Source organism: Heloderma suspectum, chromosome 1 (assembly GCF_057233095.1).
Source record: "Heloderma suspectum isolate Gila_16-S chromosome 1, 16-S_ref, whole genome shotgun sequence".
NCBI classification, from domain to species: domain Eukaryota; kingdom Metazoa; phylum Chordata; class Lepidosauria; order Squamata; family Helodermatidae; genus Heloderma; species Heloderma suspectum.
Genome location: NC_139458.1, coordinates 43890184 through 43915068, shown reverse-complemented (window position 1 = coordinate 43915068; position 24885 = coordinate 43890184). Strand labels below are relative to the sequence as shown.

The 24885-nt window shown below is 41.0% G+C and overlaps 1 protein-coding gene across 13 annotated transcripts in view; it reads right to left on the bottom strand.

Moving 5' to 3' along the window:
* The window catches only part of CEP128 (centrosomal protein 128), a 270101-nt gene that overhangs the window by 194345 nt on the left and 50871 nt on the right, over nucleotides 1-24885 (bottom strand). For 9 of the 13 annotated variants that reach the window (XM_084841327.1, XM_084841325.1, XM_084841326.1 and 6 more), the window contains exons 9-13: nucleotides 23942-24028; nucleotides 21667-21741; nucleotides 19579-19711; nucleotides 17160-17341; nucleotides 202-552 (exon numbers count right to left, since the gene is read on the bottom strand). In XM_084841327.1, the coding sequence (XP_084697453.1) occupies nucleotides 202-552; nucleotides 17160-17341; nucleotides 19579-19711; nucleotides 21667-21741; nucleotides 23942-24028 (828 nt within the window). The remainder of the gene's footprint in view (nucleotides 1-201; nucleotides 553-17159; nucleotides 17342-19578; nucleotides 19712-21666; nucleotides 21742-23941; nucleotides 24029-24885) is intronic. The other 4 variants (XM_084841323.1, XM_084841324.1, XM_084841322.1 and 1 more) reach the window with 3 other exon arrangements.

Below are 24885 nucleotides of genomic sequence, written 5' to 3'. Positions count from 1 at the left end.
CTGAAAGTCATGCCATCGCTCTCATCCTCCACAAAACCCTGCCACTAACAGAATGGTTTTTGAAACTGTAATTTCTAAATACATTTTACATACATATATTTTCAATAGACTTGAAATTTATTGGGAGAAGTATCAAAAATACTCAGTTGTTGTTAGGACTGTTGACTTAAAGGGAAAGGAAAAAATAAAGAAATCCCATACCAGATTGTTCTTCTCCATCAACTGGCTGTGAAGTTCAGTCTGTTTTTCTATTTCATGTTCCAGTTTCTTACACTTTAGCTTCCAATGTCTAATAGATTCCTGAGCTTTCAGTTTTAACTCCTCCTTCTTCTTCTCATTCTCTAGCCGGAGTACTTCAGATTGTTTGAATTCAGCTAGATACCGCTCGGCTTCCTTAGTTGACTCTTCCAATTGCTGAGCCAGCTCAGTAACCTGGAGTTCTGCAGCTCTGCACTCATTTTCACACACCTTGTAGTTGCTCTGTATCTCCTTCAGCTGGCTCAGCATCCTTTGCTGCTGGGTCTCCCTCATTTCCAAGTCAGACGTTAAAACCTGGAAGCCATCACAATATATTAAAAGATTGTCCTTGGGGGAATACAGAGATACGTTTAAAGCTGAGTCAGAACCAAAAGTCTTCAAGTGCACAAAGAGTGACAGCAGCAATTTTTCAGCTTCCCACACCTATGCCCATTCAAGAGACACTTCCTTTCTACTTCCAATGAAATAATTGATTTGAACTATCCCACATTCACATCCCTGGGATAATGTCAGCAGGCTTTAGTGCCAACTTTGAATAAAACAAACATCTTTCCTGTCCTGCAGAACCAGTAGACACAAAAACAAAAGGAGAAGGCACACAGTTAGCCAGCATAAAAATTCTGTCCTGCCCAATGATAAGTGCTTGTTCTACAGAATAGTGGCTTTTAAAATTATCTACATTACCAACCTTTCCACAGCAATTTTTCTGCTTAACCCCCTCCCCCATGTTTGCCACAGAACCCTCTGCATGTTGCCAGCCATTCTGTGGAGGTACTAGGAGGCATATACAGTCCATGTGGCACACCCAACACACTCCATAAAGCACAGTAGTGATGGACAAATTGTCTTACAGGGAGTACACAAAAAGCAAAGGAAGCCAAATTGGTCCATAAGAAAAATTTAAATCTCCAGTCAGGTAATACCTTTATTAGGTCCAACCAAATGTCTCAAAAATAGTGAGCTCTTACAAGGAAGTGTGTCTGCCATTATTTATCTTCTCACTGAAGAGCCTGTCATGCCTGACACAGACCTGAGCCAGGATGACTCTTCAGAAAAAGACCCTGACATTGCAGTGCCTAAAGACCCTGCGGAATCCCTTGACTCTAGTGATACCCCAGGCACCTCTGGCAGCAGCAGAGAAGCCCTGCAGCAATAGGACCTTGAGGAATGCTGAACCCTGAGGAACCCCCAGAGGGCTGTAACTCACCTGTGGAGTTGGAGGTTGAGCATCTGCCCACTCCTAGAACATAATGGCACGAAAAGGTGGAGGCACAGGGCACCATTCAGAGACAAGGCATGCCTCAAGACCCACAGCAACCAGGCTCAAGAGTAAAGGTCTACTCAGGAGCAAGGGTCTCCTCAGATGTAGGGAGACACTAAAGCAAGGATTAATAGTTTGCAGCTATACCTCGGTGTGGGCTGGGAGACTTGACTTGTCCTCAGTTGAGACTTGCTGGAACAACACCTTTATTTCAGTTCCCAGCACCTTGCAACCTAGTTCTCCTGACCTTGCTTCTTTGGACTGATCTCTCGTGCTGCTGATCCCTGGACTCCAGATCAGACCCTGTTCCTTGGATTGTGCTTGATTTGGACTGCTTGCCTATCCTTGACTTTGGCTCTGCCTCAGACCCTGCTTTTGGACTGCCCTTCTCCGTGACGGGTAACACTAGGTTTCTGATCTCTACCTGCTTCTGATTGCTACATGGATTTCCCCCAGGACTGAGCTTGACTCAGCCATAACAGAACAGAGCCCCTGGTCAACTTCCCCACAACACTGTTTGAAAATCACCACTACAGGCCAGATGTCAAATGTTTTAACAAATTGTGCATCATTAACACTTTTTTAACCTAAATATTGTTCTTTGTTGCAAGATATACCCAAGCTTTTCAGCAGGCAAGACAAAAACTTCAGCCCGAGCCATTAAAGATCAGTGTTATACACAAATGAAAGCGAGACTTTTGGTGCTGTGGTCATTATAATTGAAGCTAAAACCTGACTTCTAAATTTGGACATCTTCTAAAGTGTAAAAGAGGCATGCTTTCCTGCTTTGGTACACATGGACTTTTTTTAGACCATCAAGCACGTTAGAAAACCTTTCTTCCTCAAATACCTAAAAAGTGATGTTTTATAGGCTCAGTTGAGTTCAATTACAAAGGAAGATTTGTATTAATTAAACATAACCTCTAGGGGCCATGGATTCAAATTCTGACCCTGACAGATGTTAAGGGACAGAGACAAAAACTATCAAATCGTTACATTTATCCTTCCCAAATTCAGTCAAATCTCTCACCTTCAGACTTCTGTGCTAGATTATTTTCTTTACAACAGCTGTAATTGCTTCCCATCTGGTGATAATATTAAAAGATGCCAGTCCTAAATAATGGCATCTTCAGCCTTTCTGGGTCATTAAAAATAATTATTTCTTCACAAACCCTATGAGAAAAGATCCTGTCCATACAGCTATAGTTTTCATGTAGTAGTTAATGAAACAAGATTCAAGGTTTAAGCAAAGTAGAGAAAATATTGTTAAATTAATTGAAGACATTTATCTTATCATGTAAAAAACCCCGCTGGTCTCTATTTTATTAGCAGTTAATTTAAAAAAAAAACCTTTTCACTGGGATTATTTCCCTTAAAGCACAAGGGTAAATAATTAATCCCTAGACATCAACTGTCTGTCTGATTGGAATCAGAAAAACTGTGATCTATACCAATACAGTGTTTGCATATTTTACCATTTTGCAAACTAAATAGAACTTTCTAATAAAAAGAAATAACTCTTCCTTGCTTTGTTTAATATTACATTTATGTATTTGGGGCTTTTGGAACATCAGCTGAGTCTCCAACCTCTTTATACTTAGTACAATACATATGAAGACAAATGGCAGAACTATAAGAGCCTTTTTCCCCTAGGGGCTCCATCCAATGTCAGTGACGTCCACTCACAGAACAGGAAAGCCCCCTCTTCCCCCTGCAGTCCCACCATGCTCCCCCTCCAAATCTGCTCTGTAGGGCTGCACAGTTCTCTGGAGTGGATCTGGAGAGGGCAAGGGGGGGGGCTTCAGGAGAGGGGGATTCTGTTCCACTACAAGAGTCCATTCCACTGGAGGACAGACAGCCTTCAGTACAACCCTTTGTTTGTTGCACCATAAAGATGCATGTGTGACTAACTGATTGCACATGGCCACTCTCAAACATTAAATGTGCCCATTGATTTCAGAAGGCTGCAGTGCACGATTATGGCTCACGTGTCTTCCCTCAGAGTAGTACTTCTGTTGTAGGGATATTGGCTTGGATCCAACTCCTATTTGCACAAGTGGAAGCTTGTGGGGAGGGGCTCTGAAGCAGCTTTGGGGGCAGGGTGAGAAGTTATGATATCTCCTCCTACCTATGTGTGTTTCTGTTTGCATACATGGGTGTTGAGGTCAAAGCACTGAAAGCATTACGTTTTGTATCAGCCTGCCTGTTCCTTCCCTCTCCAGCCTCCTTTGGACAGATTCCTTGGCTTGAATTCTAAGTCTCCTGTATGCCCTGCTTCTTAAATTTGCCTGGGCTTTTCAGTGAAATCTGTCCACGCTTCATTCCAAATAGTCCTAATCCTGCCATGATTCATGCTTTTAACCCTCAGTGCACTTGGCTCCCCACTGCCCAGTGCAGATAGAATGGAAGATTTGCCACTGTGCTGAAATCTGTTCAACAGTTACCTGTCATACACTAGGATTTATTCAATCTGAAGGGCCTATTATATCTAAAATTGACTTCTATTGCTCATAGCTAGCATGGTTATGTTTGCTGCCAAAACCACTATCCTTGATTTATTTAATATCATTTTAAGTGCATGATGATGTTCAACGATGACTTACCAATAAAACGCTAACAATTGGAAAATTACTGGATTCATATTTAGAATCTAATAGCTTCAGTTGTAAACTGAAAACTTTGTTTTTCTTCTCTGGGATGCTTTTTAAATTAAAACAGCCAGGTTTGTGTTTCTGACCACATATATCCTACAAAACCACTTAGCTGGAATATTCTGCAATGTTGTTGAAAATATATCTGGTGCCTCCAGTTACCCCCAAAATAAGATTGTCCACTAATTGCTGCTTTTTATGTTCCAAGTCTAAAAGTTTCAAAATTGTTAAAAGTATTTTAAGGTTAAGAAAATTCATCTTAGATAACAAAATTAAAAGGTTTTAAGGCTGAAAAATGGAATGTTACATGCCAGTACCCAAATATATGGCAGTTTTCATAGCAAATTGTAACCTGTCTGACATAATTTGCATAGAAAGTTATGTACATATGTATGCATGTATTTATTTATTACATTTCTCATTTCATTTATTTCATTTATTATATTTCTATACCACCCTATAGCCGAAGCTCTCTGGGCGGTTCACAAAAATTAAAATACATTATATAAAGTATTTTAAAAAACCATTCACACAAGGACATAAAACAGATAGCATGCACAACAACATATACCAAAAACAATTTAAAACAATCAGCCAGAGACCATCCAGGACCCGATAAAAAAAAAACCGTTATATGCTGCCAAATGCTGGAGTGCCAAGGCGTTCTATACCGCCCAATAGCCAAAGGCAATCGAACTAGTCATTTTCTGAACAGCAGCTTTTTAAAAAATTACTTTTTATTCCACTTCTACCAACTTATGCCCTGTTTGGGGGCTGCTTAGAGGTGTCTGGTTGGCCACTTGGGGAAATAGAATGCTGGATAAGATAGGCCTATGGTCTTATCCCACAGGGCTGCTCTTATGTTCCCACTTTGTCTGATAGCTCAAAGCAGCTTAAATTCAATATAAGAGTATAAACCTACTGTAGGACATAAGAAGCGGCTTTATACAGAGTTGGATCTTTGGTCATCCAGCTTAGTATTGTCTTCTCCAACTGGCTGGAGGCTCTTTGAGGTCTTATGCAGAAGGTTTTCTTTAACTGGAAAGGGTAGAAAGCATGCAAAACATGCACTCTATCAATGAGCTGTGGTGCTTCCCCACTAAAGGTGCACACAACAGGACTTCCCCAAAGTCTTAATTAAAACATATTTAAGCACGCTCCGGGAGAGAGCGCAGGACAGGGGGGCCTGGCGTGCTGTGGTCCATGGGGTCACGAGGAGTCGGACACGACTGAACGACTGAACAACAACAACAACAAGAACACACAACAAAAAAGCAACACCAACCAATAAAAAGCCCTTTAGCAACAGACCAATTTACATGCCAAAGGCATGTCTGAATAAAAATATCTTTGCCAGCACAAGAACAACAGAGGGGGCCAACCTAGCCTCCCTCAGCAGGGAGTCCAGGAGTGGCCACTAAGAAGGCCCTCTCACATGTCCCCACCAAATGCACCTCTGATGGCAGTGGTACCAAGAGATGGGCCTCCCCAGAAAATCTTAAAACCTGGACAGGTTTGTATAAACTTTATAAGTCAAAACCAGCACTTTGAATTGTGCCTGGAAACAAACCAGTGATGCTGTTATAACAAAGGAATCATCTGCTCTGTACAACCAGCCCCGGTCAACAGTCTCACCACAGCATTCTGGACCAGCTGAAGTTTCTGAACAGTTGTCCAAGGCAGCCTGTGAAGAACTGCCATGTATATAATTGTTGTTGTTGTTCTGTAAATATTCTGCGTGATCTCTGTGAGGCTATAATGTATCTGTGTAGGCCTGAGGCCTAGTGTTATTACTGGGTTGAAAGCCTGTTTCAGTAGTAGCTGCTTGGTAACGTTTTGAAAGGGGAGTGAAATATGATCGCGTGTAGTATGTTTTAGATGGGGCCTGGATCAGGTACATTCAGTTTTGGTTGGCTGAGGATTCTAGGTAGGTGGAAAAGAACAATTAGGAAATGACAGTTGACAGTTAAGGAGTTGACAGTTGGGGAATGAGAGAGAAGGTTTGCTGGTTAGTGTGTGGTGCTACAAAAGGACTAGGAAAAAGCTGAAGAGAAGGTGAATAGCTAAGGCCTGAATATTCCTTCTCCGTGAGATAACCATACGTGGCTGATGAAGATCAGAAGTAGGGAACAGGTGGCTGTGTTATGCCAGGAGGCTGTCCTAAGATCTTGCCAGAAGAAGGTTACACACGCAGGCATTAAAACCCAGATAAATAGTCCAAGCAGCTGGAAATACAACAGGAGCAGCTTTGGGAGCCAGAGTAAGACTATGACCACGAGCTGGACCTGGTTGAGTGTATTTGGCTGGGTTGGAGGTTTAGGGAAGTTGGCCTGAGGTTAAAGAAGTCTTGTAATAGCAACAGTGTCTCTTGAGTCCTTAAGAATTGTCAGCAACCAGGCTTTTGAAAACCCCAAAGTAAATATTAGCATTCCCTTATGTACAAAATATCCCTTTAATAAACCCAACTTCTTTAATAGTTCACCTTGTCTCTAGTGGTGGTTCCCATCTCACACCTATGCCTCTTATACCAAGCTTCAGGAGAATACCAAGCTACTAGCAGGTTTTAAAGTATTCTAAGAGAATTGGTGGCAGTGGAAGGTCAGCTTGTGAAACTGAGTCATAGTGGCAGAGAGTTCCTTAGGCCCTGAAATATACGCATTTGCTAAAAGTAAGCAACTCCATAGGTGGGATTGTCCAGTAAAGGAGCAGTGCTGGAGAGAAAATACTGCATACAGCCCCATGTAGAATGCATTACAGTGGCCCAAACAGGATGTAACCAAGGCATGTGTGACGGTGGCCAGATCAGACATCTCCAGGAACAGGTGTAGTTGGCTATGCAAATGCACTCCTGGCCATCACTGAATTCTGGGTATCCAGACTCAGGACTGAATCCAGGAGTACACCCAAACTGCAAGGCTGAGTTTTTAGGAAGATTCTAACCCCATTCATCAAAGGTTGAATCCCTATTCCTGGATCTGCCTTTTGACTAACCAGGAGCATCTCTGTCTTTTCTGGATTAGGTTTCAATTTGTTCTCCCTCATCCAGTCCATTACTGACATCAGACAGTGATTTAGAACAGCTTCCCTGGATTTAGATGGAAAGGACAGATAGAACTGGGTGTCATCAGCATACTAGTGGCACCGAACCACTATGCTATGTATAGCTATTTCTGCTATGTCAGAAACAGAGAACAGATGGTAATCTGGTACTGATTTCTAATATGGGAACGTCTTCAGTGACTGGATAAATATTTGACTATCCAATACAATACTTGGATTGGCTGCTAAAACCAAAAGAGCACCATATACCTCGATTGTCTACCCTAACTTTGACACACAGAATTAAAACCATAAATTTTAATGCCACAAGTTACTCAAGATTCTATGTGACTTCTGTTTTATTTGGAAAATTGGGCAAAGCTGCAAACAGAAAAGTACAGCAACAGTTGAACAGAGACTTAAATGTGGATTGAAATAAATGGATCTTAACTCTCACTGGATTATTGCCTGTATGTTATGACAAAAGGTGACAATATATTTACCTTACTTTCTTCAAAGGACCATTAAACTATGCATGTATAGATGATGTAATGTATTAAAATTAAATGAAGTATTTATTACTTTACAGCAAACCCCAGCATCTTCTGTAACTGTATTCGATTCTAAGTCAATTCTAAATTATACTGTATGTATTTCATGCATTAAGTAGTCAGCCTACTTTGGGCCACTGTAATTTCAGAAAAGTTGACAATATACTGTGAAGTGCTATTCAAATGACAAAGAGAGATTAGAACTTTGATACTCACTCTTTCATTACCAAAATAAAAAATGTAGTCCCCCATCATGCTTTTCTATCTGAACAGGTCAGCTAAAAATATGGTCAACCCGAGGTAAAACGCAAGAGGTACAAGACATTATGGAAATTCTACCCCTGGACATTTGCATTAAATTACATGCACTCATAGCCACTAACTGTGCCGGTTGCAGCTTTCAGCACCAACCCCAATGTACTTATTACAATTTTATCCAACCTGTAAATAGTTCAGAGCCATGCACGTAACCCCACCCCCTTTTATCTTCACAACAGTATGGAGGTTCGTTAGGCTGGGTGGTCATCCAATAAGAGGGGATTTGAACTTGGGTCTCCCTGATCTTAGTCCAACACCCTAGCGACTACACCACACTGTGCTCAGTTCCAGTGCCCATGTCTTGCACCCAGTCACATTTATGGAAAGCCTCTAGTAATGCTTCCTTCTTTGTTTCCACCCCTAACTAGAGAAAATAAGAGAGGGTATCACTGCCATCTCTCTCTAAATATTTAGCTTTGGAAATATATAAATTTTGAACAGTAGAGTGTAGGAGGAGAGGGAGGAAAGTAACTAGGCACACAATGGTAGAACCATAGTCATACAATTGTGGTGGTATTGCTAATACACAACTCAATGATGCTGTATTTAGGAGGAGGCACAAAGTGCACTTGAGTTAACTGAGCTCATATAGCCCAGCAGCTATTACCACTGCTGCTGCCAGCTGGATATCACGGAGCAGCGCTCCCAATGGATAGGACACAGTGTGGGCAACTTGCAGGCTGGGCAGATGCACTATCCATAGAAAGCCATTGCCTTCCCAATCTCTTATTTGTTTTCTTCATTTTATGCTCTAAAAGGTGTGGGATCAGAGTACCCAATGCCTAGGAGACAAGGGTGGCGGGGAGAGGAAGAATGCAACAAACGTGTGCTAATAGGCAAGGCATGTTGAGAACCCAGCATAAAAGCCATAACTCCAGATTGGAGAGACTCTCCGTGTCTATTCACCCCATTGTGCCAATCATTGTGCCAAGATGCACATAGAGAGATAGAAGGCATAACTGCAGCCTTGTCTTCAACATGTTTCAATGTAGAGGAGAGAGGTAGGAAAATCAAAGTAACTGATCTTCCCCTCCCCCCAGCTTCCCCTTCCCCTTTATTTTCTCCTGTAGGAAACTGCCAAGGTCAAGGATGAAACATCTCTCTCCTAAAAAAGGGAGGACTGTTCTGCCTCCTGCTTCCCAAATGTGCCTCTGCATCCGTGTGTGTGTGTGTGTGTGTGTGTGTGGTGGTTCCATTGTTGTGAGGGCACACCAGGGCTGGGCTGGTTACATGAAGGGAAAAAACTAACAAACAAAACACACCCTCCTTCACCATGCAAGAACACAAAGCAGAAAGAAGGTGAGCCATCACAGAGGACAGTGAGGCTGTTACAAACACAGTCCTCATCTACCATTTAGGGGAATTCTAATCCCTTTAGGGGACTTAATTTGGGAAGACAAATACTTCTATGCATTTTGGGGCTCCTACGGATGTGCAGAAACAAGTCGCTTGTTTGCTGGTGGCCCCATTTTGCTTCCAAACCAATCAACACAGGCCCACTGATTTTGTAGTTAGAGGGAATGATAAATAATTGTAATTCCAGCCCTTAACTTACTTAAAATAAAATGAAAATACATTTGATGTGGATGCCCATAAACAATATGTAGTTTATGTGGAACATTACTCTTGGAGTAGGAGTAAATAATCTAATGCAGCCTTCCCCAACCTGGTGTCCTCTAGATGTTCTGAATTCACAGCATTCCTTACTACTGGCCATGCTGGCTGGGGCTGAGAGGAATTAAAAACGTCTGGAAGGCACCAGGTTGGGGAAGGTTGATCTAATATAATATCCCATAAGGCAAATGACTAATGCCATGTGGAAAGATCTAAGGCCCATGAGAACACAAATACGCATCTAATATCTTTTGGAAAGAAATATCTGCTAGGTTATTCCCACTGCTCTAGTTCAGACTCTCAAGTGCTAATGCATGTTTTGGCAACTGGGAACACCCCTTGAGTTTATGTGCTACTTCCCCCTCACTTTCCTGGTTACTATTAACTATGGTACAGCTTTACGTCTGCACCAGTGTAACCTTAGTTACCACTACCCATTGTTAGTTCATAAATCAGAAGCTGAAAACCACTTCTAATCCCCGTTTCAGTCTCCAGTTTAAAAGCTAGCGATGGGTAGCAGTAACTATAGTTATACCAATGCAGATCATGCAGCAGCATATTTACACTAACCAGGGAAGAAATTAGAATAGGTAGGAGAGGAGTGTGGGGAGAGGGGAGGGGAGGAATATATGAGCCTATAAGGGGGTCCCAGTCACTAAACTATGGCTTGGCTATCAAGCAGCATCACATCTGAAATGGACCTATCTCAGTACTAGGGATGGGGGAGAATTTAGTTTGAACTGCATTTGTAAATGAACCAACCAAAGTCACACTTCAGGGATTAATATGCGGATTAGGACACAGCTTTCAAATTGCATACTTCTCGGAATTTTGCAATGCAGCTCTCAGCTCAAAAATTGCATACAAAAATGCACGTATTAGGGAAAATCCCATACAAAACATGCATGTATTAAAGAAAGCTGAACACAAAAATATGTCTACTAGAGAACGCTGCATACAAAATGCATGTATTGGGGGAAATTGTGCATGTAAATAAAAGCGCATTTTCATGCGTCAGTTTTACTTTTCATTGCAAACTGATGGTGAAATTGGACAGAATGGACATATGATTGAATACATGCAAAACTGACACGGACTGGAAATACGCTGGTTTGCCCATCCCTAGTCAATACACAGTACCTCATCAAGACAGACAGACATCTTTTAAGTGATACACAATCATGCAGCCCCACTCAATTACCACCTCTATTTAATTTAAAAACTATACAGTTTGTTCTTTTATTCCTAAAGCTTCTCCAAATTATATAAAAGTCAACTATGGGCTTATTTTCAGTTCAGCTGACTCCAAGATGATGGAAAGGAAACAGATTAAATCAGTAACAACCATTGATAAGGGGATACTTGGAATTCTTATGAATACAAATAGCCTATGAAGGTTAATGAGGTTCAACATGCACTTAAAAGAACAGAATGAATGTATTTTATATGTACAGTACGTCCTCCAATTTAGGTCTAGGTAACTTTTGAAAGGTACATTAGTACAAGCTAAATTAACTTTTCTATTGTCAATTGCAGAATATCTCTCTCTTCCTCCGTCAATCAAGTGTCACACAGTTGCCTTGTATAGGTCAATAGACGTTCACACAAAAATGTAAAGTAAAGTTAGTACCTCTGCAAAAGTATCAATGTTCATTTTGTAAAGAAAGAACACAGAATATAACTAAAATGAATGGGTGCCTGGCCCTTTTCTGCAAAATTGCTGCACAGGGTAAAAGAAAAACCCTTGCATCCAGCACCCAAGTCTGTACATACTGGAAACTGTGCTGTGGTATACATGTCTTGGTTATTACTACTACTACTACTACATTTTATCCCGTCTTTCCTCCAAGGAGCTCAGGACAGTGTGCATGGTCCCTCGCCCCATTTATTTCTCACAACTACCCTATGACACAGGAGGCTTGAAAGACAATGATGCAGTTTGGATCATCATTTGAGGAAGCCAGGAATGAGCACTAGATCATGTCCTGGCTTATTTTCCTGGTTTGTTAAACAGCATTAAGCCAGAGGTCCCCAGTTCAAATGTAACAACAAACTCTGGCTTAATTCAGGCCAGGATTTTCACATTAAAGCCAAAGCGTGGGAGAAAGAGGGGAGAAGCAAGGGTAGGAGTGTTCGGCCCGACACTTATTTCCAGCTTAAGTTATGGTTTATTACTACCTGAACTGGGCCAGTGACTGGCCCAAGGTTACCCAGTGTACTTTATGGCTGAGCAGGGATATGAACCCAAGTCTCCCTGGTCCTACTAACCTTGCTATCCATGATAGTGCACTTGCTATAGCTCTTTAATTCCTGCTTTGGAATGCAGGGGTGGGGGGCGGGCATTGAATGGACTGATCTCCAAACAAATGATTGTTGCTGTCAATGTTGATAGCATCAACCATTTGCTCATCAGGATGATCTGGCTGGAGTCTGTGTATGTGAACAGCATTTATAATCTGAATAGAAAGACATCCATCTACATTACTGGGGGTGCAGGGGAGGAGTGTTAATCTGTGCAATTATTCTACTTCATACCTTTGCACACATTTTTGAAGTATGTGCTTTCTAATTTTCAGACTTAAGGAATTTGAGAAATGAAGGTCAGCTCTATCTCAGAAAGTGGGAAGGTTGGGGGAGCCCATACACTTGGCCTGGAAAAGGTATTTCCAGAAATCACTAATCATTCTTTAATCGCTTAGGAAATATTTAAGACTTTATATTCAATAAAGTAATTCTGTCTTGCCTCTTAGAAATACATATATTTGGTACACAGATGATATAATGGAACATCAGACTGCCAAAAGACATCCTTTGTTCTAAGTTCTCAACCAGTAAGCCAATCACATGTTTTCATTGGCTCAAAAAAAAAATCTCAGTGCTTTTATGAACTATGTATTTTTCCATGGTGTAATATTTTTCCAACTCATCTTATCTGGAAAAGTGGGGCTTCAGTATAGAATCAACTATTTTATGAACATGGAGGTGTTTTACAAGGGAGGAGGGAATATGAAGCCATATTGTCAACAATTCTGTCATTTATTGAACGTAATGAGAACCTAAAAGTTTTCAATATTCACAGCCATTTAAAAATATTAAATGTTTGTATTCATAAAGCAGTGCATTATTATAAATATTTCTATGCAGGATTATATAAAGAGCATGCCAGTTTTAAAATCGTCATACAGCTCATGAAATTATTTTGATTTTGGCATCTGCAGCATGAGAGAAGGCACAGAAAGCCTTCCAGTTTGCTGACTGAGAACATCCTAATGCTGAGGCAAATGTTCTCAAGGGAAAAAGTTCAGCTTGGGATGGGAGCGGGGCAAATTTGGGCAGAGGGAGCCAAACCAGGTACCGTTGTGGAAGGGAGAAATTCTCTGAAAGGTCTACACAGGATTACCATTAGTGGCAGCAGCAGCACCCTTTGTCTTAAACTTTATTTTAGTGCCACTGCTGATGAAGCTGGTCTTGGTGGCTGCCAATTGCCAGCCACTATTTTTCCCTCCAAATGACAGTATAGCCAAAATGGTGGCAACTAGGTTCCAGCTGTAAAGAGGAGCTCCCCTGCCACTGCCATAGGCAGCAGCACTAAAATCCTAGTTTTAAATCCAAAGAGCGTGGGTAATGACACTTTGATCATCAGAAGAAATGCATTTCCTTATGCACTTCAGGGGCATATAGATCTGCTCTTTCTCAGTCACCATAGGGCAACATTGCTCTTATGAAACAAGCTTGCCCAACGCCATCTGGAAAGAGCACATAGCCATGTTAGATTTGCAGATGGAAGTGGTACTATAAAGAACAGATCTGATGGGCTGCTGTTTTACTACTGTACTTTTCAAGTTCACAGCCTTTTGCGGCTTAATGTCACATCAAGAGGGAAATAATCCATTTCCTTTTTGCCTCCTGCAGCTGCTGCTGCTGCCTCCCTTGGAGGGTAACAGCAGGAAGCAAAATGTGTATTATACAATTTGTCTTTGTGAGACAGACCTCTAAGCCTGTGGATTTAAAACTTACCAAAAAAGCAGGCTCTCTCGGCCATCTTTTATCAATATTTCTTTTATCAAATAGAACAGTTAGATTACTGGAAACCATGCAGCATCCAACCAGCATCTAAAAAGTGATCTACTACAAAATTAAATTCTTAAAAAGCAAAACTGTTTTATTTTATTTATTTTTTATTTATCTCATTTCTATACCGCCCAATAGCCAAAGTTCTCTTTTCCTTGCATATATTACTTTATTTGGCACTCTTGTTATATTCCATAAGCAACTATGTTAAAATAAGAAATGCCATCAGTAATTTCAACATTTCAGTAAGTAATCTTTCTTGCAAGTTGTTAACAATCTTGAAATCTTTTTGGGGGGGGTAGGGGAGGGTGTATTAATATTTTACTATACTCAATTTTATTTCTCTGATGGGAAGCAAGAAGGCTATGAATATTCACCTGAAAAAAATCAATCAATTACCTTTATAGCATTGAGCATTTTGTACCTTTAGTGGATTGCTGGCTATTCTGCCATCTATTTCACAAAAGCCCTTATTAGAATTATAGCTCGCAAAGTTATTGCTAAACTCTGACTTCTTAACATTCCTCTGAGCATGTTGGCAGCTTCCAATACAATCCTGATTACATAATTATAAAGGAAATTAAATGTTACTTTCAGATGCACTGTTATGCCAAATTAAATAGTGCTGCTGTAATGACTGCCCATTTATACTATGCAAACTTGATTAACTGAAGTCCTGATCTTCAATGAGTAACAAAGACCGAGCTCAAAGGTATTTTTTAAATCACAATGTAAAATAAAAATCCTAAGTAACTTTATACAAGGTCCATAAGATCAGTATCTTAAAAAGCTCATAATCTATTAAACAGAAAATATCACAATATCAATCAGTGCAGGGTGTCTCATCTTCACATGTACAGTTTCAGTCACCCTGTCTAAAACATGGTGTCAGAATCAAATAAAGTTCATGTAAGAGCAACAAGGGTCCTTTTTGGAGACCAAAGCTTGGGGATTTGAAGCAAAGCTTTCAAATGTGCGAACAGCAAAAGGTTTAGCTTTTCACCTACCAGTGCAGCCATTCCAGAGCTTTTCACAGAAAAACCAGTTTTTCTGAGATTACTTTTAGTCCGATTGTTTTCCTTAATTCAGCTTGTCTGCACTTCTGTTGCAGTGTCTACCAACCCTCCGCATTTACTTCGGCATGATAGCCCTGCCCAGGGGTCTTTCACCTGGCTGTGACCTCACTGACCCCAGTCAAGGGATGTTCCCCTCAATGTTTCCCCTCCCTGTGTTTCCTTGAGGTTTCCGCCATTTTGCAACTGGCCATTCAGGAGTTCTGAGCTACCTCATGGTATTTACTTCACCTTGCTTACCACTGGCGGCCATCTGGCAGCCATCCCCTGAAGGTATAGGTGTGCTCTGCTCGGCAGCCTCTACCTTTAAAAAAAAATCCCCTTAAAAGCTCAACGTTGAAATAGCACATTGCCTTTCCATTGTGAACCCGAAGTAAGCACTCCAGTTTCACCAACCACAGCCAACTTGGAGGGTGGGGGAGTAGAGTTATTTCCAAGTTGGGTATTGGGTGGGTGGACATTGAATAAAAAAAGGTGAGGAGACTGGAAGCTTGTTTCCTGCCCCTGTCCAGGCTCCCGGCTACTACTGCATTATGAATGCTCCCATAAACTGGGAAGAACATTACGGTGATAAAACGGATATGGGATTTTACATAATAACCGAGAAACTGCAGAACATGAAAGAACCCCTCATATTACTGCAGTAGTAGGTATTGCGATTTTGTGCTTCTTTGGTGTTCTGTTGTTTCTCTGTTATGTAAAATCACCTCTCCGCTTTATCGTTTTATCGCAATAATGATCTTGTCTTCTAATTGCAAGCAGCGGGAAGGAGAAAGGGAGAAAAAATGGCTGAAATTCTAAGCCCACTTACAGGGGAGGAAGCCCCATTGAGCCCAATGGGGCTTACTTCTGAGTAACGATGCATAGGATTGCAATGTTCCCCATTTCTAGCTCCCCCCATCCCAATTTTGCCGCATCCCAGCAATCGGCTGAGGAGTTACTGCTCCCCACCCCATTTTTCCCCATGTGTGGACTTTTGCCTACTGCTTCCACATACATCCCTTTCTCCTTCCCCCTGCTCACAATGAGAAAGCGATAAAGTGGAGAGGCGATTTTACATAACAGAGAAACTACAGAACATCAAAGAAGCACAAAATCGCAATTGCGATCTAAGAGAGAAACAGAGAAGTGAAAGAGCACTTTAGGGGATGTTACTACAGGTAGCCTTTAACCCTTTCACTGCAGGGGAATGAGTTTTATTTCTTACTTCTGAGTAAACATGCACAGAAGAGGGGGAATGTTAAAGATTGAAAGCAGGCTACTTAAAGTGATTGATCAATTGAATGTCCCCATTAATGCAGTAATGTGAGGGTCGCTGCTGCGCATTTAGTCCTGCCGCTATTGTGGTTTTAGAGGGAAAATAATTTTTTTTAAAGTGGGTGGGGCAGGTTGGACATAGGTTGGGGAGGGTGGGGGCACTAACATATACACTGGCTAAAGAAAGCAGAAGAGGTGGAACAAGGTAAGAGTGAGATGGTGGGAACAGGCTCTCTAAATGATGATGTAGATGAGACTCCACCTAGTAGCCTCCCAAACAATTTGCAGTAAACTGAGTGTGACCTGCCCAGAGCCCCAAGCTTGCTTTGGGATAATCCGGGTATTCAACCCCCGTGTGTCCCCAGACGGAGCAAATTCGACTCCAATAAAAACTGCAACAAAGCGGAGAGCCAACTAAACCCATTGCCATGCAGATTCCCCCCTTGTTATGGCAAAACATCTGTCCTTTTCATAGCAAGAATCATTCTTATTTGGCATTATCGGGGATCACTAGTTTCACTACAGATTGTAAACTGCAGTATGTATAGGAGGCTCAGCCTTGTGTTGACAGAAAAGTCAAGCTATATCACGTATGCTATGCTGCAGAGCGGGCGGCAGAAGGAAAGAAGGGAATGAGGCCAACTGACAATTAATTCATTCTTTAGCAAAATAAGAATTTGGGCCTAATTCTTACATACAGCAGATTAAGCAGCAAGCCTGTATCTAGCCTGTACCAATTCTCAGACCAGAGGTGAGGATTTGTATGACTGAATGTTCCTAGATACCATCCTCGCCCCATCCTCCAAACCTCTGCACCTGGAAAACTAGGGTTCTAGTCTAGCCTTCTAGACCAGCATGCTGGTTTTTGTGTATATAAATCATTTTCTCCTCATGGGGGAGCATTCCATCTTGCAAGCTCTCATCTGCAGTCTGAAACGGTCTAGTCCGGTCATAGGCTTACCATCTAATTTGCTGTCTGTAAGGGCAGGCTTTAATCTAAGCAGACACTCCTGCCACCAAAGGCCATTCAAAGGAACCTAAAGTGATCCTTTAAAAAGTCTTTTACCTTTATTTGCATTCCAAGCTGTGCTCTCTCTTTGTCCTTGCGTTCTATGCATCGCTTTAACTCCTCTATCTCTGACATCACCGCACTGTGATTTAGCTTGGCTCTCAATTCCCAGATCTGTTTCTCCATCCCTTGTTTCTCTGGATCTGACCTGTCAAGCACTGGAACACACATAATACAATCTGGAATAAGAAATATGACACAAAACAATAAATGTGTCCATATGAACAGAATTTTCCTGGGGAGCAGTAGATGAAGTTAATTGGAACACATATATATGTTTAAGTGCTCGATTAATTTTATCTACATATAAAAACTTTTAACTTTATACACACACACACACACACATGTAAAATCAAGTCTTTGGAATGTCTTTCTGTAGCATAATGAAAAATAATTCACAGAACTGGCTTGGGAGAGCTGTCTTCCCCCACAAGCCATCTCTACCTGCCAAGGAAGGGAGAGTTTCTGACATACACCCACTCAAGCTGTTGGAGAATTTCAACACCTCCCTGAGAATATTCAATGAAACACACCTCCCCCTTTCATTGATTGGAAAAAGGGTGAAGAATTTGGGGAGGTCATTTACACTCAGCCAAAAAGAGAGAGACCTATTTTAGACTGCAAATAGCATTTATGGATGTTGTCTATTTTATTTGTTCTGTGTTCAAGTAATTTTATATATGTGGGTTTTTATTACATATTTTGATTAAAAATGAAGCTATTGTTAAAAAGAATTTGGTATCCTCTTAATTAGGGATGCTGGAGAAATTCAAGACGGACTAAAATGAGTTTGGATTTCTAAGAATCCGACCTGTGGAATCTGTTGTGGACCAGCCTCTTCTGGCTGCGCAAAGTCTGTAAGACTTTCAAATCTTTTTTTAACTTTCTTGAAATTTATGCAAATTCATCCATAAGAAAATATGCACATTTCTGCTGAGACTGGTAAATATACACAGGGAAAAGTTGAATGGAATGGGGGACAATACACTAAATGTTACATACTAACGTAAATTATGTAAATTGTTGCAAACCCTCTTATGGATTTATTTGCATATTTTTCTGCATAACAGGGGTGGGGGGGACTGAATCCAGAACGAATGAGACTGCATGATCCACGAAAGACACAGGACCAATTTCACAAAATTCAGACATCCCTACTCTTAATTAATGTTGCGGATGTTACGATGGATTCATTATTGTGTTAAGAAGATAAGCCATTAAGAAGTTTCCCCTAAGAGGACTAGGGCCAATAACAGCAATATCAAAGCTTCAACAAGGAAAACATGCCACTATAAACATCTCCATTCATACAGTTGTATGACAAATATTGAGGTTTAAGGAGGAAATGGATATTTATAGCCATCTTAGGCGCATTAGAAGGGCACATATAGAGGTCAAACTACATTGATTTGTTTAATTCCGCATGGGACAAATGTTGAAATCAACCAAGAACAGCTGATTTGCTACCTCCATTTGCTTCCACAACAGTTCATGCAGAGCTCCCATGCCATCCCTGTTGAAATAAATGGCAAAAACACAACAGCAGGCTTTGGTGGATTACTTCCAGAGCCTGCCAACATGATTACCTCTAGTGAACATTTCAGATCTAGTTCCTAAAATGTTTATACTCCTCCATCTGCCTCCCAGCTTCTACTGTGCTTGTTGCAATAGCAGAGACCTACAGCATCAGTAGGGGCAGGCCCCAGTCACTGTGGCCTAAATGCTGCAAGTCATAATCCTTCAGCAGCCTGTAAGAAATCAGGTCCTAGCTGGTTGGCAGTTTACCAGACAATATCAATTAGCAAGGTTTTTAGTTAAATTAACAATTTAAGAGATAATTGGGTTATGGTAAAACACTTGGAAATTTTATTTCATATTTTTGGGATTAAAAATAACTATTTAAGAGAAGAAACGTGAGCCTCCTAGCACATGCTTCATACACAGCAAAACCACTTGAAGGATAAAAATACACACAGTTGACGATATTAATAGGACCACGTTTGTTTGTTTTTAAGATACCAGAACCTGATTGGACCCATTTTAGGGGATTTTAAGAGGAACCCCCAAAAGTCACACATACATTTCCCGTTTCCTTCTCTAACAACTCAGTTTTAATTCACACAACTGCTTTTACCATCTCAAGATTACGTTTTTGAAGAAACTGGATGAACCCTTGTAGATTTGGGTCGTAAAAAGGATTCAGTGCATGGAGATTGTGGACAACAGACGTTTGGCACATGCAGCCCTTTTACAGTGATTTTGCCTAACACGTGGTCTTGCTGTTCTGTCTCTCTGACAGCTTTCAACAAAATGAGACATGTTGTTCCAAGCACCGAATCCATCTCATGACACAGTTACTATATGGTCTTCTTTACTGTCTTAACAATGGGTAGGGGATGGAGCAGGGAAGTTCTACCTCTTCGTTTCCTCCTGTCATCCTCTTGCTCATCTGTATGGCTCTGGTGATGTATGGCAACCTGAGAAATTTGGTGTTGCAGATTCAGACGCTCCTCTTCTGCTCTAAGGAGTTGGGAACGGAGATCCTCAATCTAACACACACATACATATACACAGACAAGTACCAGTTTTTTTAAACAAACTGGAAAGTGATTTCAATCAAATGTGAGTAGGTATCTTCATGGACAGTATCAATTCTTTAAAAGATCCTAAGTTACATGCAAAATGGGACCATAAGCCATTATCCACAGACTACACCCAAGAATTAACCAACATGTGCTCTCCGTTTAATTGGATTCTTCAGATATCGGAAGTTGTGCCTGCCTGTATTCAGGGCCAAACTCCATGTTATATGTAAGGCCCTTGATTGGATCTCCTAATTTTAGACATTTTACTCAAATGTAGCTGCCAAGGGGCTGCCAATTTGTTCAAAACAGTGGGAAGGAGCAGTTGACCCTCCCTTTGCCATGCCAAAATAATATTTTCCTAGTCAAAATAATCCCCAGTCACTGTTTGCACTACAAATGGAAAATGTAGGTCTGTCGGTGTGGTTTTGCTTCTGAATAAATTACATTCCTAGATGCCAGAAAAGAGGTTAGTCATTGTAAGGCAATTCATTTTCACAAATTATAATTTGCTTATGCAAAGTAAAACAAAGTAAAGCAGCTCCAGGACCAGGGCAGGCAGGGAAGTGTCCAATCACTCAAGTTACTTACTTTTAAGACAGGACTTTACTCCACTCTTTCAAAACATATCGAAAGGTGAATTTTTAAAAGCCAAAATATTTGTACTCCCAAAACATAACATAATATATTAACACAAAGAAAGCAAACAGTCTTAAACCATTTAATCTACCTATTTCTACCCATAGGTATATATGCATTCATGAATAATAGGTAAGATTTTATTTTCAACCAACATTAAAAAAGTACGTTAAACAGTATAATCAATTAAAGTGGCTGAGAGGTAAAGACCCTGCCAATGAAGTTGGGAGGAAGGGAGAGAGAGAAAAACATGGCAAAGTCTGTGGAGAGCTTTATTTGGTATGAGCCAGCCCCCTCCTGTGTAAATACAACTTGTTTCAAGAGCAGCAATTAGAGTGGAGTCAGATACAAATGCAGAGCAATCTCTGAAGGCAAACACTAGGTACATTTGAGCTGTGTGGCCAAGTGGAGTGAGAGAGAGGTGCTTAAAGATGCATGATACATGCATTTCTATCTTGTATAATTGTTAGCCCTTCCTGCTTTTGTGCAAAATATGGAAGTGCAAGCTAGCTCCCTCCTCCCAGTTAATAACCATTCCAACAGGCTGAACTGAGGGAGATGAGAGGGGAAGTGGGGCGATTCCACGAGCCATGCTGAAGACCATCCCCATGAAGTCTCCTCCTCCCTCAGCTGTCACCAATAGCAACCACTCCAGCAGGCTGTATTGAGGAAGATGAGAGTGAGAAGCAGGACCATTCTATCAGCCATGCTGAAAGACCTCCCCCCCTCTTCCCTCCCCATTCCTTTTTCCTTGTGTGTCGTGTCTTTTTAGACTGCAAGCCTGCAGGCTGGGATTGTCTTGTTTTACTAATGATATGGAAGGGACTCCAGGAGCTTTATTGGAGGAGAAGGATAAAAATACTTGATATAAGTAATAATAAATGGAGTACTGAACTTGGACCAGGGAGATCTGGCTCAAATCCCCATGAAGATATGGGTGACTTCAGGCCAAACATTCTCTCATCCTAAGCTATCTAGAACTAGGAAGGGCAGGACACAAAATGTTTTTTTTAAAAGCCTTTGGATAAAATCTTGGATAGTCAGGGTCCGTGTAACGAGTTAAATCAGGACAGCCAGCTTTCTGTTACATTTCATAAGTTTACTTTGGCACAACAACCTCATATTAAACAGCATTCTGTAGTCAAGCTTGGTATGCACTATTCTGAATGTTTTCTTATCGTACCCTCCTTCAAGCCCATCTATTGAGCTATTTGATAGCAAGTTTTAAGAGGCCTAAGCATGACGTAGTGTGAAAGGAGATTTATACACAGTGAAGCAGTTACCTGGTGGAGAAGAGCTTCTCGGCTGTTTTCTGACTGATCCAGTTTCCTCCGGGAGTACTCCAAATCCTGTTCAAGCTTATTTGGATTAGAAACAGTGACAAAATTCATTGCATTGCTAGTAACATTATACATTATTTAGATACAATACTTAATATACCCAGAAGTACTCTGAATGCTCATTTCTTATGCAATGCTGTGCTAAGCTCACCAAATGCCTATTATCCCAGCGGTACCTTAGATCAAATGATCTGTTTACAGATACTTGCATTTATTTATTTTTACTAAAAACTATATTACATAATTGAGCTGCTAGTGTATCTCCCTCTTATACTGAATATGCTCCCCTTTCAAGGTGGTGTAACACTGCTCTTTTAAAGTTGTTTTATCTCCTCTGAGCCAGAAATCCCATACTGGGAGGAAATTTAAAAATCTAAAGTGATGTTTCAAGGCACATCAAAAGGAACATCCAAAATGTCAAGCAAAAACAGAAGAGGACACTGCGTATGTCTGTGAATGACTCAAAATGGCATGCAAGTTCTTCTAAAGTCTACTGCTCTTACAAATGTATTATAGCTATAAAACAAAAAAAGGCATGCCATTTTAGTACTGTGGGATCTGCACTACTTTCAAGGCACAATTTAAGATGGTGAACTTAAACTATAAAGCCCTAAATGTCTTGGATCATACTGCAGCCATTAAGAAAAACAAAATGTCTTCTTACCGATATTAGCCCTTGAAAAATGTTTGAAAACCACAATTGGTGCAAAATGCAGCAGCCAGAATTATTTCTGCTGTTTGCTGTTCCGACCATATCACTCAAGTCTTGTTTAATTGGCACTGAGTCCCAGTTTGTTTGCAGGGCCAAATCAGGATGCTATTTATTACCTAGAAAGGCAGCCTGGGACCAGGATATTTTAAGTACTGCACATAATTGTCATAGGCCCTGTTTCATGTTCCACCGATAAGAAAGGTATGACTGGGGGGACATAAGACAGGGCATTTTGGTGGTGATGATTTCCCAATTGTGGTACACCCTCCCAAGGGCGGTTAGACTGATCCCTTCACTGATGTCTTTTAGGTGGGTGGTCAAAACAGTTTTATCCATTTGTAAGCTTTTGCTACATTTTAATTCTTGCCCATCTGTGGATGTGTTTTAATGGCTTGTTTTAATGCTCTCTGCTTTTAATTATAATGATATTTTAGTTGTCGTAAAGGCCCAGTTTAAAGAGCTGGAATATTTATCAGGAAAAAGGATCTAATTTTTAAATTGTCTAGGGTGCCTCTCAGAGAGATTTCAAGTATGCCGTTATGTTTGGATTCTTTCTTCTTTTTCCCATTGATCTATTTTTCTCCTTACACATTTTCATATTTATATCCCAGCCTTCCTCTAAGGAGGTCAACACAGGTATTAGTTTAGCATCACCACAATCCTGTCAGGCAGATTAGGTCAAGTGCCAGCAGTTTGTACCTATTCAGGTGTTCATATCCCCCACATAACTACAATGAAGAGGTGGTCCCAGCATACTCATCCCTACTCTCCCTCTTGCAATCCTAATCATGTGGGAGATATGAATGCCCAAACAGGATCTGAATAGATCTGAACCTGGGTTTTATCACAGCCAAGCCCAATACCCTGGCCCCTACACTACACTGGGTTTGGGGTCAAACACAGGAGATGGCACTCCCAACACAGATCTGTCTTGTGGCTTGGTTAATCATTTTTTCTTGCCTTGAAGAAGAAAATGGTCTAGTTCTCATTGAGGTGGGCAGCTATCTTCGGATTGCGCATGGTGGTCCATATCACTGAATATTCTACCACACACAAAAATCCCTTCTACGTAGAAAGCTAGCATGTGAGCGGGAAGGTTCTGGCTCAACTCTCTCATTGATACCTATGTGAAGCAGTAGAGATCTATATATCTATGAAAACATTCCATCATACAAGTCCCCACAACTGCAGTCTTAAGTGGTACTACCCAAATATATATTTACTAACTCAGTGAGAGCTAGGTCTTTCTCCCTGTCTTTCTCCTTCCAGGCTTAGCAATTCCTAATAACAGTTCATCTCAGAAGGAACAGTACAATCTGGGCAGGCACCACTGAAAAGCAGCTGGTCATCTTCGTATAAAAGCCACAGAGTTTTATTCCTATGGCCGTTGCCCTGGGAGAGGACTAAGACATAAGCAAATACCTTAGTTTTATTAAAGTAAAAACCACTGCATCAATCACAACAGGAAGATAGCACACCATGAATGTTAAAATAAAATAAGCTTACTTTGCTTTTTTCACCTTCCATTTTGAGGACTTTATTTTTCAAGACAATTTCCACTTCATTAGCATTAGCATCTCGATGCTTTAAAGCCTTGAAGGGGAAGAAAGGAATCTGCTTTGTGCAAAATCATCAGAACCTTAATTTATATGTATCCCGAAAAATCTGACGAACATTCAATATATATATATATATATAATACATGTAGTTCCACTCTATGTCTACTCAGTATTGCCAGAAGCATCAGTAGTGTGACCCTCCAATACGTAGAAAGTTGGTGGCAAGGTTGCACACAAGCCTAGGAAGTCCCTGTGTCTGCATGGCAAAGTGCACAATGGGGTAGGGATAGGGCTGGCACGTGTCTGGTGGGTATATGTAGGTTCCAGTATAAGAAGCTAAACTTAAGCTGGTTGGCAGGGTATCTATAATAATAAAAGGAAGATATGTGTCTGTCTGTCAGCATGATAGCTCTAGGACCATGAAACCTAGACGCCTGAAACTTGCCCTACATACTAAGGAAATTGCAGGGGTGTGCACCTTAGCATTATTTGTTTTTTTAAATGCTTTATCTATCTAAAATATGCTCATTTGTTTGAAGCCCGCATTATCAATGCCAGTCAATAGGTGGCAGACTTCCCTAACCAGCACATAGCTTTGCAGCAGGCAGCCCTGCCCCCTCAGGAGAATAGAGTCACAGTCCCCTCCCTCAGGGGTGATAGGGGTGTACCATGGCAGGAGTTGTGCTTGGAGCAGTGGGCTTGGCTTCACTCAGACAGGGCAGGCGTAAGAGGTCCAACTCTGACAGCTGCATAATTTTGCTTGAAGGCTTTGCTATATCAAACTAAGGACTAAGCCAGGTCCATTTGCTAGTTTCAGAATGAAGTATATAATTGAACTCCTTGTGCATTTCACAGTCCTCAAGCTTTTATACATCACAGTGCCTCACTTTT